The sequence below is a fragment of the Salvia miltiorrhiza genome, chromosome 1, assembly GCF_028751815.1.
Source record: "Salvia miltiorrhiza cultivar Shanhuang (shh) chromosome 1, IMPLAD_Smil_shh, whole genome shotgun sequence".
Classification (NCBI taxonomy): Eukaryota; Viridiplantae; Streptophyta; class Magnoliopsida; order Lamiales; family Lamiaceae; genus Salvia; species Salvia miltiorrhiza.
This window is the reverse complement of record NC_080387.1, coordinates 66,936,627-66,952,787: the sequence shown is the minus strand read 5'-3', so window position 1 is coordinate 66,952,787 and position 16,161 is coordinate 66,936,627. Positions and strand designations below refer to the sequence as shown.

At 36.3% G+C, this 16,161-nt stretch overlaps 2 protein-coding genes across 4 annotated transcripts; one reads left to right on the top strand and one right to left on the bottom strand.

Moving 5' to 3' along the window:
• The first annotated feature begins 241 nt into the window (after positions 1–241).
• On the top strand, positions 242–2,592 carry LOC131005231 (uncharacterized). Its single transcript, XM_057932074.1, has 2 exons — positions 242–1,106; positions 1,676–2,592. The coding sequence occupies exons 1-2, from the start codon at positions 316–318 to the stop codon at positions 2,379–2,381; spliced, it is 1,497 nt and encodes a 498-aa protein (XP_057788057.1). The 5' UTR covers positions 242–315; the 3' UTR covers positions 2,382–2,592.
• Positions 2,593–6,809: 4,217 nt separating this feature from the next.
• Positions 6,810–10,963, bottom strand: LOC131005230 (uncharacterized). Of its 3 annotated transcripts, none has more exons than XM_057932073.1 (3): positions 10,441–10,763; positions 9,906–10,044; positions 6,810–9,804 (listed from the first exon to the last, which is right to left on the bottom strand). In XM_057932073.1, exon 3 carries the CDS (start codon positions 8,541–8,543, stop codon positions 7,059–7,061), a length of 1,485 nt encoding a protein of 494 aa, XP_057788056.1. In that variant the 5' UTR covers positions 8,544–9,804; positions 9,906–10,044; positions 10,441–10,763; the 3' UTR covers positions 6,810–7,058. The 3 variants fall into 3 exon arrangements, with proteins under 3 accessions (XP_057788056.1, XP_057788055.1, XP_057788054.1); XM_057932072.1 differs by having other exon boundaries at positions 6,810–8,602; XM_057932071.1 differs by lacking the exon at positions 9,906–10,044 and having other exon boundaries at positions 6,810–8,602; positions 10,441–10,963.
• Between the last annotated feature and the right edge of the window lie 5,198 nt (positions 10,964–16,161).

Below are 16,161 nucleotides of genomic sequence, written 5' to 3'. Positions count from 1 at the left end.
AAACAAAAAAAATAATCCCTCAGTCTCACCTATCTTGATTTCATTTATTTTGAGATATTATTTTATTTGAGATATTATTTTATTTGATAAAAAATTTACTTTTTATTTATTTTTTCACCAATACATAAAATAATAGTCCTATTTTCTTATTTTCAATGTATAAAAGAAAAGGTCTCAAATGTCAATAGAAAAATAGTAGCGTCCAATGGTAGTCGTGTTCGGAATCCTGTGTTACAGCTGTGCACATACGTATTTAATCTAGAGAGAGAAAGGAGAGAGTTGAATTTCGCAGTAGAAAAACATTCGGGAAAAGCAATGGAGAGGCAGAAAACGACAAAATATGGTGTGATTGACAGATATGTATGGGATTCCCCTCAGCCTCAGCTGGCAGTGTACGTGCAGCCCAGCTCATTCCGCACGCACGCCCTTACAGCCTGTCTCACCCCCCTTATATGCTCTATTTTCATTCCTGCTTTATTTAATTTTTACTCCCCTCTCCTTCCCATTCTGCTCACTATGGATCCCTGCCCTTTCGTGCGGATTGTTATCGCCAATTTGGCCCTCAGATTCCCCCCCAAATCCCACCTTCCTTCTTTCTCCTACTACTGTAAACTCAAATTCAAAGGTTTCCCCAATCAGTTCGCCGATGTCTCGCTCCAGGCTGCGGACACCGACGCCGTCGACAGCAAAGTGCACGGATGCTTCGCCCTCAGCAAGCCCGACCTCGAGAAATTAGCCGACAAATCCACCAAGTTCTCCTCTCTCAAGATCGAGATTCACCGGCGGAGCGGCCGAGGCGCCGCCGCCTGCGCCTTCGGGAGCGGCGGCAAACTTGTCGGCTGCGCGGTGGTGCATTTGGATTTGAGGGGTATTCTCGAGAACATGGGCAAATGCGTCATCCAAAACGGGTGGGTCTTGGTCGGCGGGTCCGATGTGAAGTTGCATCTGAATGTGCGGGCCGAGCCCGACCCGAGATTTGTTTTCCTCTTCGATGGAGAGCCCGAGTGCAGCCCGCTGGTCTTTCAGGTCAATGGGAATGTCAAGCAGCCGGTTTTTACTTGCAAGTTCGGTTTGAGAAGTTCTACCGAGAGGATCATGAGATCGAGGTCAGTATCTTCATTCCTTTTATTTAATTAATCTTTCAATTATACGAATTGATTAGAGCTCTAGTTTTATTGCATTACTCGAAAGTTTTTTTCCCCTAAATTCCTGATTTGTATTGTGTTGCTATAATTGACACATTCTAGGATTAACACTAGGATTTCGGGTTCTGATAGATCACACAGTTAGTTATTCCTTGTTTGTGGAATTTTGTATAGCAACTGCTTTGAAATTTCGCATTTGATCATTGATTAGAAAATAAATATTTCTAGCAAGGAAATTAAATTCAGATCTTCTTTCGTTGAATACTCGTAAAGAATGTTAATTTTGAACGTGTTTGAATTAGTAATAAGAGAAGATAAGAGTTAAGTTTTTGATTGAAGATTCGGTCATGCCCTAATTTGGAGTATGCATTAAAACCGATATTGGATGAAATTATGAAGAGATTCCTTGTTCATCTATGAGCTTGTCAAATTGTAAGAAACGGTGTACAGATGTTTTATGTTTAGGATTCAATAATTAGGTGTGTTTGGTTAGCAAATAGGCTAATATATGGAATTCTTGTTGGAAACAGATCTTCACTATCAGAACCAAGCACCTCAGCAAGCTGCTTCGGCTCAGGCGTCGGCAACAAGGAACATCCCTTAAATGAACGAAAAGGATGGTCCATCACCATCCACGACTTGTCCGGATCCCCCGTCGCTGCTGCCTCGATGGTGACACCGTTCGTGCCATCACCGGGCACGGACAGGGTGAGCCGCTCCAACCCTGGGGCGTGGCTGATCCTGAGGCCCGGGCACAGCACCTGGAGGCCATGGGGGCGCCTGGAGGCGTGGAGTGGCGGCGACCACCTCGGCTACCGCTTCGACCTCATCCCCGATGGCGGCATTGACGCCATCACCCTCGCCAACTCCAACATCCCCACCAAGACGGGCGGGAAATTCACCGTCGACATCACCACCGGCCCCACCCCAATGACGAGCCCCAACAGCAGCTTCGACCTCAGCTCCGGCTCAGGATCCGGGTCGGACCTCGGGTCGGGGTCCGGGTCCGGATCGTGGGCGCATCTGCTGTACAGAGGGTTTGTCATGTCTTCGACAGTGCAAGGCGATGGCAGGTGCAGCAAGCCGGAGGTGGAAGTCGGGGTGCAACACGTGAGTTGCACCGAGGATGCGGCGGCGTTTGTAGCGTTGGCGGCTGCCATGGATCTCAGCATGGATGCTTGCAGGCCATTTTCAAGAAAGCTCCGCAAAGAGCTGCGCCAACCGGATCTCGAATAGGTTGCCCCCTTCGGGTCGGGTCTCAGTAGACCGAGACCGGCATTTTTTTTATTTTCCCTCGGAGTGTACAGTCATCGACAGCTATTTGTTTCTTCTTTTTCTATATTTTTCCCATTTTGAACCAATTTTTTCCCTTCCAATTTATTGAGTCAATTCATTTGTACATGAACGAGAGTTTTCAATTCGAAATTTTAATTATATCTTTGGAATATGTGTGTGGTTAGCTAAGAATGAAAGAAAAGTATTGGTGACAGGTTGGCATATGTTAGGATTAGTTGAGTATAAATTCAAAATCTCAATAAAGGTGCCCAAGTCCAGCTGCCCAGTCTAAATGTGATATAAGTATATAGTTGAAAAAGAAAAGAAAAATTAAATCGGAGTTACATACATTATACTTACATTACATGTAAGAATATCAAAGAGAACCTAATTTATTTATTTTTATGTTTTTCAAAGAGAACCTAAATTATCCTTGGAGGTTTTAATGAGCTGTTCAACTGCCTTTTTTTTTTTGAGGAAACTGCTGTTCAACTGCCTTGTTTCTCGGCAGTTCCATCTTTTTTCTCTTTTTCCTGTGGCGTCTTAAATTTTACACCAAAGAGAATTGACTAATCAATTACCCTTCAATAAATAAATTCGTAAAATTTAAATTTATAAAATTTCAACCCTTCTCCCTCATATCTAAAACCCCAAATTCTTTTCAAAATTAACTCATGAATTTTGCATGAAGTTGAATAATAAGACTTGAAGAACTCAATCAACATATGTAAGACAAATAGTGATATATTGAGCAAAATTGATGTTACGAGTCAGAATTGCAAAGACTGCAACATTTTAATGGACAATCAAATAAGCAAGATATGCAAAATTATCTAAATCAGCAGATAGGTGTCGCATTCTATTCTAAAGCCTTGGATTGTTGCCTTGCGTAATTCCAACTACCTATAAAAAATGACTAACAATATTAAAAATAAAAATAAAAAATTAAAGTATACTTGGTGACAATCCAATAGCCGGAATGAATTATGGTGATGTTGCTTATTACAAGGAAATATTGTTGTGTATTATTATTACAATTCGCGAACGGAATTATGTCCACTGGAGTATTTCATTTTACTGTAGCATTAATTAGTACTCCTTTTCATTATACAAATAAACAAAATAAGTGATATTTGACAGACAATATGCATTGTGCTTTTTTATCTTGTTGTTTGGCGAAAATCCTCCAATTACGTCCCACGAAGCATGACCCAATTTTCTTTTTGGGTTGTCTAATGAAACTTAACTTATTTCTAAAAATGATAAAAAAATTATTCTTTATTCATTTTTTCACCTATCATATTTACACAAAATATCAATTTCTTAATTTTCGTACTGAAAAAAATTGGGTCATACTTCATGGGACGGAGGGAGTATTTTAAATTCCTTAATAGTAGTGGTTGACAGTTCAAATTGCAAGGCTTGTTTGTTTCCTGCCCACACACTTCTGTGGTATGTGTAAGTTTGTTGACCTACCCACTCTCTCTTTTATTTCATGAAAATTTAAAGTAGTCTCCACTCATCCAATAGTACTATAATATATTGGCGGAGTTATGGTGAAAAGAATTAAAAACTTTTCTAGCAACGTGATAAAATGATCAAATGCACAAGTTTGATTTGATTTTGTATATTGGTCACTGTTTGATGTGGAATAATTGTAACACCCCAATTTTCATAAACTTTTCAAATTAAAAACTTTGAAGAACTAATATAGTGAAAATAAAATTTATTGATTTATAAAGAAAATTTAAACTAATTTCAAAGTCAACTTGCCAAAACTAAAGTAGTAACATGAAAATAAAATAAAACTTAATAAGTTCAACTAAAATGTCCAATGTAAAAGAAATCCTTATCCCTAGTCATTCTCCACTTCCATGGCCACTTCGACTCTGAAACTGCAAAACTGAAACGATAAGGGGTGAGCATATTGAAAATATACTCAGTGAGGAACATAACAAATATCCACATACGTCACATATATAATCAAATCACATTATCATACTTGCAAACATACGCCAAGAGACAGGGACGGAGCCAGGGGGGGGCTAGGGGGGGCTAGAGCCCCCTCCCAAATTTTGAGTTTTTTTTTTTTTTTTTTTTTTTTTTTTTTTTTTAAATTTTAAAAAATATATAGATATATGTTTATACCTATTATAAAATAATTTTGATTTATAAAAGAGTATTTGGTTATTATATTCTCTAATAGATTTAATTCCAACCCCTTACTTAATTTAAGGATAATTCCGTTATTTAAAACTATATAATCTATGAAATATTGTTTGTTATTATTACTATTATACTTGTCTTTTAATAAAAAATGTCTAATATGTATGAAATGCTAAAAAAAATTATAATGTATTAAAACTAATTTATAATATATAGAAAATATATAATCTATGAACATGTTGTTTGTTATTATTATTATTATGCTTGCCTTTTAATAAAAAATGTCTTAAATATACGGAATGTCCAAAAAAAGTTTTGTGATATATTGAAATTATATAATCTATGAAAATATTGTTCGTTATTATTAGTATTATGCTCGTATTTTAATAAAAAAATTCCTTAAATATACAGAATGCCCAAAAAAATTTTCTCGGGGGCTACCGCCCCCGAACCCCCGTACACTTTCAGCCCCCCCCGAAATTAATTCCTGGCTCCGTCCCTGCCAAGAGACCGGAGCCCCTTGACAAACATAATCATAGTTTGAGTCGATGGCTTAAGTCCCATAACCAAACACATACATAGATCAATGGCTTAGGTCCCATGATCGCACATAACATAGATCAATGGCTTAGGTCCCATGATCGCACATAACATAAATCAATGGCTTAGGTCCCATGATCGATCAATGGCTTAGGTCCCATGATCGATCAATGGCTTAGGTCCCATGATCACACATAACAATAAATCAATGGCTTAGGTCCCATGATCGATCAATGGCTTAGGTCCCATGATCACACATAACATAGATCAATGGCTTAGGTCCCATGATCACACATAACAACATAGACATAAGATGCACGTAAACAAGTAATCAAACGCGATAATAAAAACATATATAACCATATGAATAAGCGTAAAATCCCTCACCTAATTCTTGAAATTGATAACTCCCTTTGATGATTTCTACCAACGCATCCCTATATGAACTCTTGAAATTTCTAAAGTTTTCGTCAAACTCGCAGCTGAACAGACCAGTCAGCTTCAAGCCTTCGTTTGAAGTCTCAAACGTCCTCAAATCGTATTTCGCCCAGAAATACGACTTCTTTGTCTTCGAGAGAGCTTTCCGTGGCCGCCTGTTTCGCCTGAATCGGAGTTCTGTGGAGGAAGTTATGGCCGTTCTCCCGAAACTGCCAGAACTTGATTTCCTGCGAAAAACTGACTCCAGCTCCTCACGTTTCCTGCGCCCCACAGCTCTCCAAAACCCGACTAAAATTTACTGTTGGCTTCGAGTTTCTATGTCTAGGGTTTGTAAATTGATTTCATATTTATACTAGTCTTTAAAGAGTTCTAGTTCTAATAGGAAACAAAAAAAAAAATAATAATAATAATAATAATAATAATAATAATAATAATAATAGTCTAGATAAAATTAATGGTGCATATCTATATTTATCATGTAATTATTTAAAAATAATAAGCTATACACGAAAAATACTAATAATTAAACTTATATAATAAATCTAAATATTTGGGGTGTTACAATAATTTTGCTACGAAATAGGATTCAGAGCTTTGTAATATTACTACAAACAAACTTAATAATCAAATATGATAAATTAATATCCAATTAATTGCCTTGTAACGAAATGACGGACATGTAGATGTTATATGCTGCATACTGCATCACAGTTACAAGATTTAGTTAATAAATAATAGTAGTTGGTTATTCAGACCCGGCTGATTACACCAATAAAAAGATCGATAGCGACAGCAATAATATAAATTTGAAGATGATCACGAGTTTGAGGTTAGACTGAGTTTTCTATGAATTTATCCATTTTTTTTCTAAGGCTTTCTTTGAAGTGGGTTAGCTAAATTCTTGACTTCAACTAAAGTCTTCAATGCTTCCAGAGGGGTATTGCACCCAACCTGTACCACAATAATATCAAATTCAACTATGTTGAAAATTGCAATCAAGAAATACATTCCCATTGAATAGCAGCTGCAAAACAAACAAATACAACAACCAATACTGCAAAAGTCCTTTTCAACTAATTCTGATATAAATAGCTTCACCTAATCTTAAACCACATAGCACAGCTATTTACAACTAGAACATTTGGCTCCAAACACAGTCCCTTTATGTCAGTGACTTCAAATCCCAAACTGAGATGTCTTTGGTCCAAGCATGATTAATACTAATGCATCAATGAATGAAGAACATGGTTGCAAACTTACTAACATAAGCAAAAACTAGATGAGTTGATTGATACATTACGAGGCAAAAAGCCGGTTGCCGTCACCTTGCCTAAGTTCTACATGCAAAGTTGGAAGCAAAAGCTTAACATTTCACACACAAGAAAAAAGACCAAAAATATACTATGCGGACCCTCATATTCAAGGGGGGAAAAAAGGGTGAAACTTAAATTCAAGGAAATTGATGCGATTAACAGTACCCTGCTACCTCTATATTCACTCTGCAGCAACATCTTCACTGTTACTTCCCTCTGTTTGTATCTCAGGGAGTGTGTCAAGATCCATTCGTATATCTTTCTCCTCCATGGAATTGGAAGTATCAGATATATCGATAGCATCCTCTTGAACTTCTTCTTCAGCGTTATCAGTCGATGTAGAATCCAAGTTTTCATCTGTACCATCACTTGTATCTGATTTCTCACCATCGAATTCATTGCTCTTTTCTGACGAGGACTCTGTAGTGTTGTTCCCTTCTTCATTTGAAGCCTCTAATCTTGTATTATCGGATACAGAAGAGTCCGTACTATTATTAGATGAATCAGAGAACTCCTCAGGGAGTGATTCTGCATCTTTTGTTTCAGCAGAACCTGTTGAATTAGAGTCCGAATGAGTACTGTCCACATTTAAGATAGAATTATTGGGCTGCTCTGGATCAACAGTTTTGAAGTCGGATCCTTCAGAAGATGTACCCTCGGTGACGTTCCCTTGACCGCTACCTAACTCAGGCTTGCTCTCTGTTGCATTATCTGAGGGCAACTCCTTGCTCTCTAATGTAACTTCAGTAGTTGTGCTATTACTTGTCAAATGATCAGTGGATCCTTCTGTTGTTGCATTATTAGGAGTAGAACCATTCTCAGAGTCGTGTAACGTGTCATCCTTGACTGACGTGGTTGTGACATTTGATTGATGGCCATCTCTACCTGCTTCCCTGCCATCCACCTCCAAATCTTTCCTGGTCTCACTTTCATAAGTTTCTTCACTGTTATTCTCTTTCATCTCCTCTTCTAAAATATTTCCAGGGTGTTCATTTGAGTTCTCCATGTGCTCATTCTCGTTTTCAGTCACAACTCGTGTATCATGTGTCACAGCACTAGAAGCGTCATCTGCCTTGTAATGTTCCTCACGTGCTTCGTGGGCAATCCTATCTTTTGCATCATGATCAGTATCGTCAACAGTGCTATGCTTCTCCGTTTGGAAATGACCTTCAGAATCTGTTTCTTGCATTTCATTATCCTCGCCATCTTCCCTCTCCCCACCATCTATCAAACCTTGTTCTCTATCAACTTCTGCATCAAATTTCTCTTGTTCATGCTCTTCCCTTTCATCATCTCTACCTGCTGCCTCATCATCATCCCTCTCTTCGACCTTCTTGTCTTCTGGATCATCTTCCCCATGCTTATCTTCCTCTACTTCTTCAGTAGTTTCCTCTTCTTCTGATATTTCATCATGACCCTCATTCTTATCCGTTAGGTCCACTCGGGGACGGATATCTTTCCTTCCGAGTCTTATAATTTCGTCACTATTTGTTTTTTGAAGTGAGCTTTTGGCATCAGTTTCATCAAATTCCGTCTTCTTGTCATGGGAATGTTTTACTTGGTATAGCAACCAAAAGCAAACAGCAAGCAGCAAACAAACTTGCAGGACATTTTTTACCTTGATCCCTTTGGATCTTTGATTCCTGCTGGGTGATTGTCTATACATAATGATTTCACAAGATGATTTCTTCACGTATTCTCCTTTCTCACCGCTATTTGAAGAACCTGCTTTTTAACATAAAAATATCAAGGTGAAATCAAATTTTATAATTGAAGTAGACTCACTTTTATGAAGTTCTCATAGAACATAGCAACATTTTCCAAGTCTATTTCATGTTACTTAAGAACAGAAACATAAAAAAAAATGTAATTTTCACGATGACAATCACATTATTAAAAACTTCAGATGACCAGAAAACCCTCAAATAATCCACAGTATTGCCAGTTAGAAGAGGATCATTCATGGAAAATATCTCCCCCATGGTACATGGTTCCTAGTCAAGATATGGTTTCATATATTTAGGTTTGTACAAGAAATAAATTTGTATACATACCCAAAACATAATTTTCAGGGTCATTCAATTGTATACAAGCTTATATTTGACAGAAGTTAGAGATTGTTAACTTATCAGGACATCATTGATACACAGACAGCATTAATATCAATATGCTCAGGGTGAGATGGAAAAGAAGACTGATATACTCCTTAACTAGTGAGAACAACAAAATTTCCTAATACAGTTTACATCACCACAAAAATCAAGCTTAACCAAAAGTGATTTCTAGTCAACCTCTCTTGCAGTCTTCCACTACATAAGATTTTGAGGATTCTTTATTTAGAATGAATGATTTTGTTTCTAATCAATTATTTGCACCAGAGTACTCGAAAAACGGATGAACTATACATGAACTTTCTTCGGGATCCCATTAACATGACACTGAGTAAAGAACCAAGCTTAAGTGAGCTTCTACTAAAGGAAAAATATTTGCTGGCAATATTCTAACAAACCACATTGAACTATCACCAGAAACACTTTAAAACACTCCATGACATTGAGATGGCCTTGTGCAGGGAGAATGATAGAGTGCAAAAGCAATGAACTAAGTTGTACATATGGAATGTAAACCTCAGAAGCATCATTTTGAATAATCATAACGTATAAAAAAATGGTATTCTTGTAAGGATAGTAGATGCGGAATTCAGAAGAGGAAACAAACGATCCCCACCCTTGTTTGCAAACTGAGGGCATCAAAGGAAGATACAAAAACCTCATTCCCATTATTTGAAAAAAAAAAAAAAAAAATCCTTTGGAACTTATGCCATTCGGTCAGTAATTTTGCTATATTGCAAACTGAAGCTTCATCCACTGACCACCTTAATTACGCTGACCCTAACCCCTCAGGAAGGCAAGCAAGCTTGCATTTGACTGAATAAAGCATATACAGAAAAAATTAAAGATCAAATCACTCTTTTATGAAAGTAAATGCCGAATGTTTCTGTTAAGTAGCATGATTAAATTATGATTACCAAATATAATTTTGACAAGGCCTAGGAACTCCACATACTTAATTTCAACAACAAGCCTCCCTGAAGTTCGCCCATCTTCTCAATCTATCCTAGGTTTTCTCTACTGTAGCCTGAAAGTCCAAAGACAAAAACAGAAAATCTACAAGAACAAGAATTCAGGCATAAATCAGAGCCGTGAATAGTAAAAGATCTAATCCAGATACAAGCATATAGAGAAAATCAGAAACTATAAAACATCCAACATTGACTTCACAACTCAATAAATCGTGGAAGCAAAATCCCAAGAAAGTGAAGTCAGAAGCGAATCTCTACAACAAATACCCAAAGCCGAAGCCAGAAACAATTCATTAGAAGCAATAATCACTACGACATAAAAAAGTCCCATGATTCAGCTCATTCAGAATCCAATCCCACCACAAGCATCACTCAGCCATGCCAAACAGGCCATAACGAAGTAAAGAACAAAAAACACTAAACAAATTGCGAAATACACAATTAATTATGAAGCTAAGGAGCATAAAAAACAATTACATACCTTTAGCGGAAAAGAGGTCCCAAAGAAGAATAGGAAATTGGTTAAAAAAAGATAGGTACTTCAAAACTCGAAATTGCTGGAAAATCTCTCTTTGCTGTAAATAGGAGGCCTTGACAGCTCCCTCACACTCTCTTTCTCTTCTCTTATAGCTCTGATCTAGTGATAATAATGGAAGAAGGTTGTTCTTTCTTGCAACTGTGCAGCGAGATACGACATATACAGTTGGAATGGATTGGAGACTGATAGCAGCGCAGCTTTACTTGCTTCGGATTATTCTCAAAAAAAAAAAAATAGTATTCCTGATTGAATTAGCTTAGTTCCGGTTTTCGGGTTCACCCATATATAATGACCGGGTCATCTTCGGTTTCTTCCACACAGTAGTTTACAATTTCGCTATGAGTCGCTTCTATGAGACCACATTTTTTATCGACCACTCAAAACAAAAAAAGGATGCGTTTTATATCCATTATCAATATAGACATGTAGGACTTCTTTCTTCGAAACAGATGTGTACGACTTTAAATTTGTGATTCGAATATGTCTGTAGGAAAAGTAATTTAAAGAAGGCGGCAACAATATTTAAATTTAGTACAATTAAATCTTTGATTTTTTTTATATGTTTAATATTATTATTGCCTTAAACTTCTATAAGAGCATCCACAATGGTTACACGATAGCCATTACACGATAGGGCTATCGTGTAAATGAGCTATCGTGTAACCGTTGCGGGAGAGGTTTACACGAGGGCTACACGTTCTATCGTGTAGCCCTTTAAACGGTAATATATAGGCGCGTGTTTTACATGCGCCTCTTTAAAAAAAAAAATGGAAATTCGAATTTTAAATCATTATTTGTAGGCTTTGACTGCTTTGACTCCTCGGTTTGTGTGCCAAAATTTGACCGTTTGGAATTTTTTTTTTCAATTTTTCTTTTCTTTATAACTACATCTTCCTCCTTCATCTTCCTCACTTTCACTCTACAATTCTCCTTCTTCTTTCAATTTCTTTCATTCTTGTTCCTCTTTCAAGCGCTTTCATCTTATTTCTTCCGACAATGGCGGAATCCGACCACGGTTCTTCGTTTGATTCATCCGACGGTGTAGCTAATGCGATCATGGAGGAGATAGAGTTGCAGAAACAACTGCTTGCTCACATCTATGGCCAGCCGGCTCCGGAGGCGGGACGTGTGAAACGTCCCCGATCTTACGTCCACCGTGATAGAGAGGAAGCCCACCTACGTCTTATGCAAGACTACTTCCACGACAATCCGACGTACGGACCTACATTTTTCCGGCGGCATTTTCGAATGCAGAAGGAGCTTTTCTTGCGCATCGTGGAGGCTGTTCAAGGTGTAGATACTTTCTTCCACATGACCACTGATGCAATAGGTCGGGACTCTCTTTCCCCGTTGCAGAAATGCACGTCGGCTATCCGCCAGTTAGCCACCGGGCTCTCTGCGGATACTTTTGACGAGTATCTCAGAGTCGCCGACTCCACCGGGCGTGTATGCCTCAAGAAGTTCTGCAAGGCGGTCATCCGGGCTTTTGGAGCCCATTATCTACGCCGTCCAACGCCGGAGGACATCACACGCCTTACCCAGATGCACGAGGTGCGACACGGATTTCCCGGGATGCTCGGGAGTCTTGATTGTATGCATTGGGGGTGGAAGAATTGCCCAAAGGCGTGGCACGGCGCCTACACACGCGGGGATCAGGGAGAGCCCACCTTGATATTGGAGGCCGTTGCATCCCACGATCTGTGGATTTGGCATGCCTTTTTTGGTGTCGCTGGTTCGAACAACGACATCAACGTTCTCAACCAGTCGCCTCTCTTCGCCGACGTGTTGGATGGAACTGCCCCGCCTGTGCTCTTTCAGGCGAATCAGCGCTACTACCAGATGGGCTACTACTTGTGCGACGGCATATATCCAGAGTGGCGTTGCTTCGTCAAGAGTCCACCGATGGCGACAAATCAGAAGGAGGCGAGGTTCAAGAAGATGCAAGAATCGGCACGGAAGGATGTTGAACGTGCCTTTGGAGTCCTTCAAGCACGGTGGGGAATAATTCGCAGTCCCGCGCGGAATTGGTACTTGGAGCACCTCCGGGACATCATGCTGTGTTGCATCATTCTCCACAACATGATTGTGGAGCATGAAGGTGAAGGAGCAACCAATTGGAGAGATGACGACGCGGGACATGGGGCGTCTAGCAGTGACTCGACGGAGAGTGGTCGAGCAACCCCCGTTTCATTCGAGGAATATGTCCAAAGAGATGTCCTTCTCCGAGATAGGCAGTTGCACGCCGCGCTCCAATATGATTTGATGGAGCATGTTTGGGCACGTTTCGGACCTCTAGGGCCGGAATAGTTATTTGCAGTATTTGTTTTTATTTTATTAAATTTTATGTAATTTTTAGGAATTTAAAATTTAATGCAATTTAAATTTGAAGTAAATTGTGTAATTTAAATTTATGAAATTAAACTTAAATGAAAAATGAAAAAATCAAAACTAATTCTATCATGTAAGCTATCATGTAACCCCACTGCAGCATCTTTACACTATGTGGTCCCCCATCATAAACCCCACTATCATGTAAGCTATCATGTAACCCCATTGCGGATGCTCCAAGTGCATTTGAGCAGGACACACTTATTTAAATAGACCACTCATGAAATTTGAGGTTATACCTAAGTAGGGTGGCTAGCAAATTCACGAAAATGAGATGTCTGAGCAGGACACATTTATATAAATAGACCACTCATTAAATTTGAGATTATACCTAAATAGGGCGGGCTAGCAAATTCACGACAAATGAGATGTCTAGCCTCTAGGTCTAGGTCATGTGGATTGTATTCTCATTTGTTTAATTATTTGATCTAATTTATATATATATATATATATATATATATATATATATATATATATATATATATTAATTTATTACTCCCTCCGTCTGCCAAAAGTATTCCACTTTGGCTGGGCACGGAGTTTAATAAAATTGGAGATGATGTTGATGTAGTGGAGAAAGGGTCCCACCACTTTATGAGATGTGTGGTTGAGATTGAATTTGGGGTGAGTTTTTTGTAAATAAAGAGTGTTTGTAAGGATAAAATATAAAGGTGGATGGTGGGACCATGACTTAAAAAGGAAAGTGGAATACTTTTTGCGGACGCCAAATATAGTAATTGTGGAATACTTTTGGCGGACGGAGGGAGTATTAGTTTGTAAGTAGATTGATTAATTTATTATGATGCTATATATATCTTTTATTAGAGAAACCTATCTTATTATAATAATGTTTTTTTTATCTATTTACTTCTATTGTGTAAAATATATAGTATAATTTAAGAGATAATTGCATCTAATTAATGTTATAAACTTAACGTGAGTTTTTGCTTGTAACATGATTTTTGAATGATTACACAAAACATTTAGTAGCTTTTGCAACTATCAAATCCCCAATTAGCAATTAACATTAATTTGACGTCATAACTAAGACTCTCAAAATTAGGACAAAGATTCGATTAGGTGTAAGGTTTTATAAGATTGTCTTTTAGTATAATGATGTAAAAGGTTATGTTGAAAAGGAAAACAAAAAACATGTAAGAAATTCACTTAATGACACTATATCAATTAATTGGACGGACAAACCAATTCACACAACATAAAAATGGGTGGTTCTAAAAAATGACAATGTTGCAATTGCTACAAATATAAAGATATTGTAATTGAAAATCTTGTCAAAATTACAAATCAGTGTATAAATGGTGTGAATTTACCTACAATTAACTCTAAATAAAATCTATCAAAAAAAAACTCTAAATAAAATAATATGAAACTCTTAATTTATCTCTCATCTGCATATTGGATATTTATATTCAGAAAAAGGTCCATAATGCTCCAACAAACTTTCATCAGAAAGTAAATACATCATATATCAATCAAAATCGATAGTACTATCTCAAACCATATTCTTTTTTCACAAGTCTGTTGTACATATCATACGCCCATGTCTATAAATAGGAGTATTACATATGTCAATTTTGCCCAATTTAAAATTTTATGGATAAAAAAGGTATAGGTTAGGGTAAAAAAAAATCAGTTCAAAAAAAAAAACTCTGAATGACTCAAATCGAAAATAGTTTGAGTCCGATAGAGTTAATCTGATAATCTTTTTTTATTAGTTAGTTATTGAACTTAATTATTTTAATTTAAAAATTAATAATAAGATTTTTAATACTTGTGAAATGTATTTTTATTTTCTCCAATTTAAAGTTACAAAAAAAAACTTTCTTACAAGAAAATTAAAGAAATATAGCGCTTGATTAGTCCAAAATTAAATAGGATGATCTTATTGACATTTCTAATTATTTCGTATTAGCATTTCATTCGCGCATACCAACCAATCATGCTTTTACTCACAAAATAAAATCAAAACTGAAACCGACCACGTGGAAATAATACATAGGAAAACAAGATCCACAGTTATGTATGATACCAAAACATAATTAATGGTCAAAATAAAAGGGCCGAGCAACACAAGGGCATGGGGCATTGTTTACTTCATCAATGTAGCTAGGTCTAGGTGTTATTTTTTGGCTTGATTAGCTGGGGGCATGTTTCTCCCATTGTCTGAACTATCCACTTCTAATTAATGTAGTGTAATGTTTAAATTAATCATGTTTACATATAAACGAGACCAAACAATATTTATTATATATATATATATATACAGTGACGTAGCCAGGATTTTGTTTCAGGGGGGCCCAATTTATAATAATATTTAAATAATATATATATATATATATATATATATATAAGTTAAAAATAAATTATTTTTTTTATCAATTTATTTTATGTATAATGCATCGTTTAAAATTAATAGCTAGACATTGCTATATCATAATATATATTTTTTATACATTTAGTATTCTAAAATTGTAGTATAAAAACTTCATTGTAATATTTAAAATAAATCTCTTTCGATGTAGAATCAAAAAAATATCTTTCGATGTGAGATACTAAGATTAATCAAAACATGTCCTAATAACTTACATAACAAAATTTAGAATTATTAATAATAATTAATAACTTGATATCTGAAAATAAAAGTAATAATTGGATTCGTTCACTATCGCACTACTTCACATAACTAAAGAATACTAAATTCTCATTAATAATGTAAATACAAATAACATATATACAAAAAAGAAATGAAAACTAATTCACTAGCATATGATGGTTTGAGCTAATAACTGATATGAACTAGGATTAATTACTTAAATATATTAACTATAATATCTAATAATTCACATAATAAAATCAAGTTATAATTAAAAAAATATTATTAATAAAGAAACTAAAACAAACAATCCATAACATAATTTAAAAAGTAAATTGCGTGGAAAGTAAATTGCAAGGTGATCATAAAAAAATTTACATTTAAAGTTCAAATTTTACTCTTTTATTTATGATCGTTCATTATAGATAATTCAAAATTCAAATTCACCCTTTCAATAAAAAAAAATAACATCAAACCTATATTAAAAAATATTGTGAATTTATGATTGTTCTAAGGAAAAGAAGAGAATTTTTTAGAATTAAAACTATATTTAACTAAAAATATAAATATTACTATATATATACTAATTATTTTGAAATTTTCAGTGGGGCCCAGTGCCCCCACTGGACCCCCCCTCCCTCCGTCACTGTATATATATATAT

What these genes read in the sequence shown, in the direction of transcription:
- LOC131005231 (XM_057932074.1), top strand. Translation starts at nt 316, where the DNA reads ATGGAGAGGCAGAAAACGACAAAATATGGTGTGATTGACAGATATGTA. An exon ending in GAGAGGATCATGAGATCGAG is followed by an intron (nt 1,107 to 1,675) that starts GTCAGTATCTTC and finishes TGTTGGAAACAG; the next exon opens with ATCTTCACTATCAGAACCAA.
- LOC131005230 (XM_057932071.1), bottom strand. Translation starts at nt 8,543, where the DNA reads ATGTATAGACAATCACCCAGCAGGAATCAAAGATCCAAAGGGATCAAG.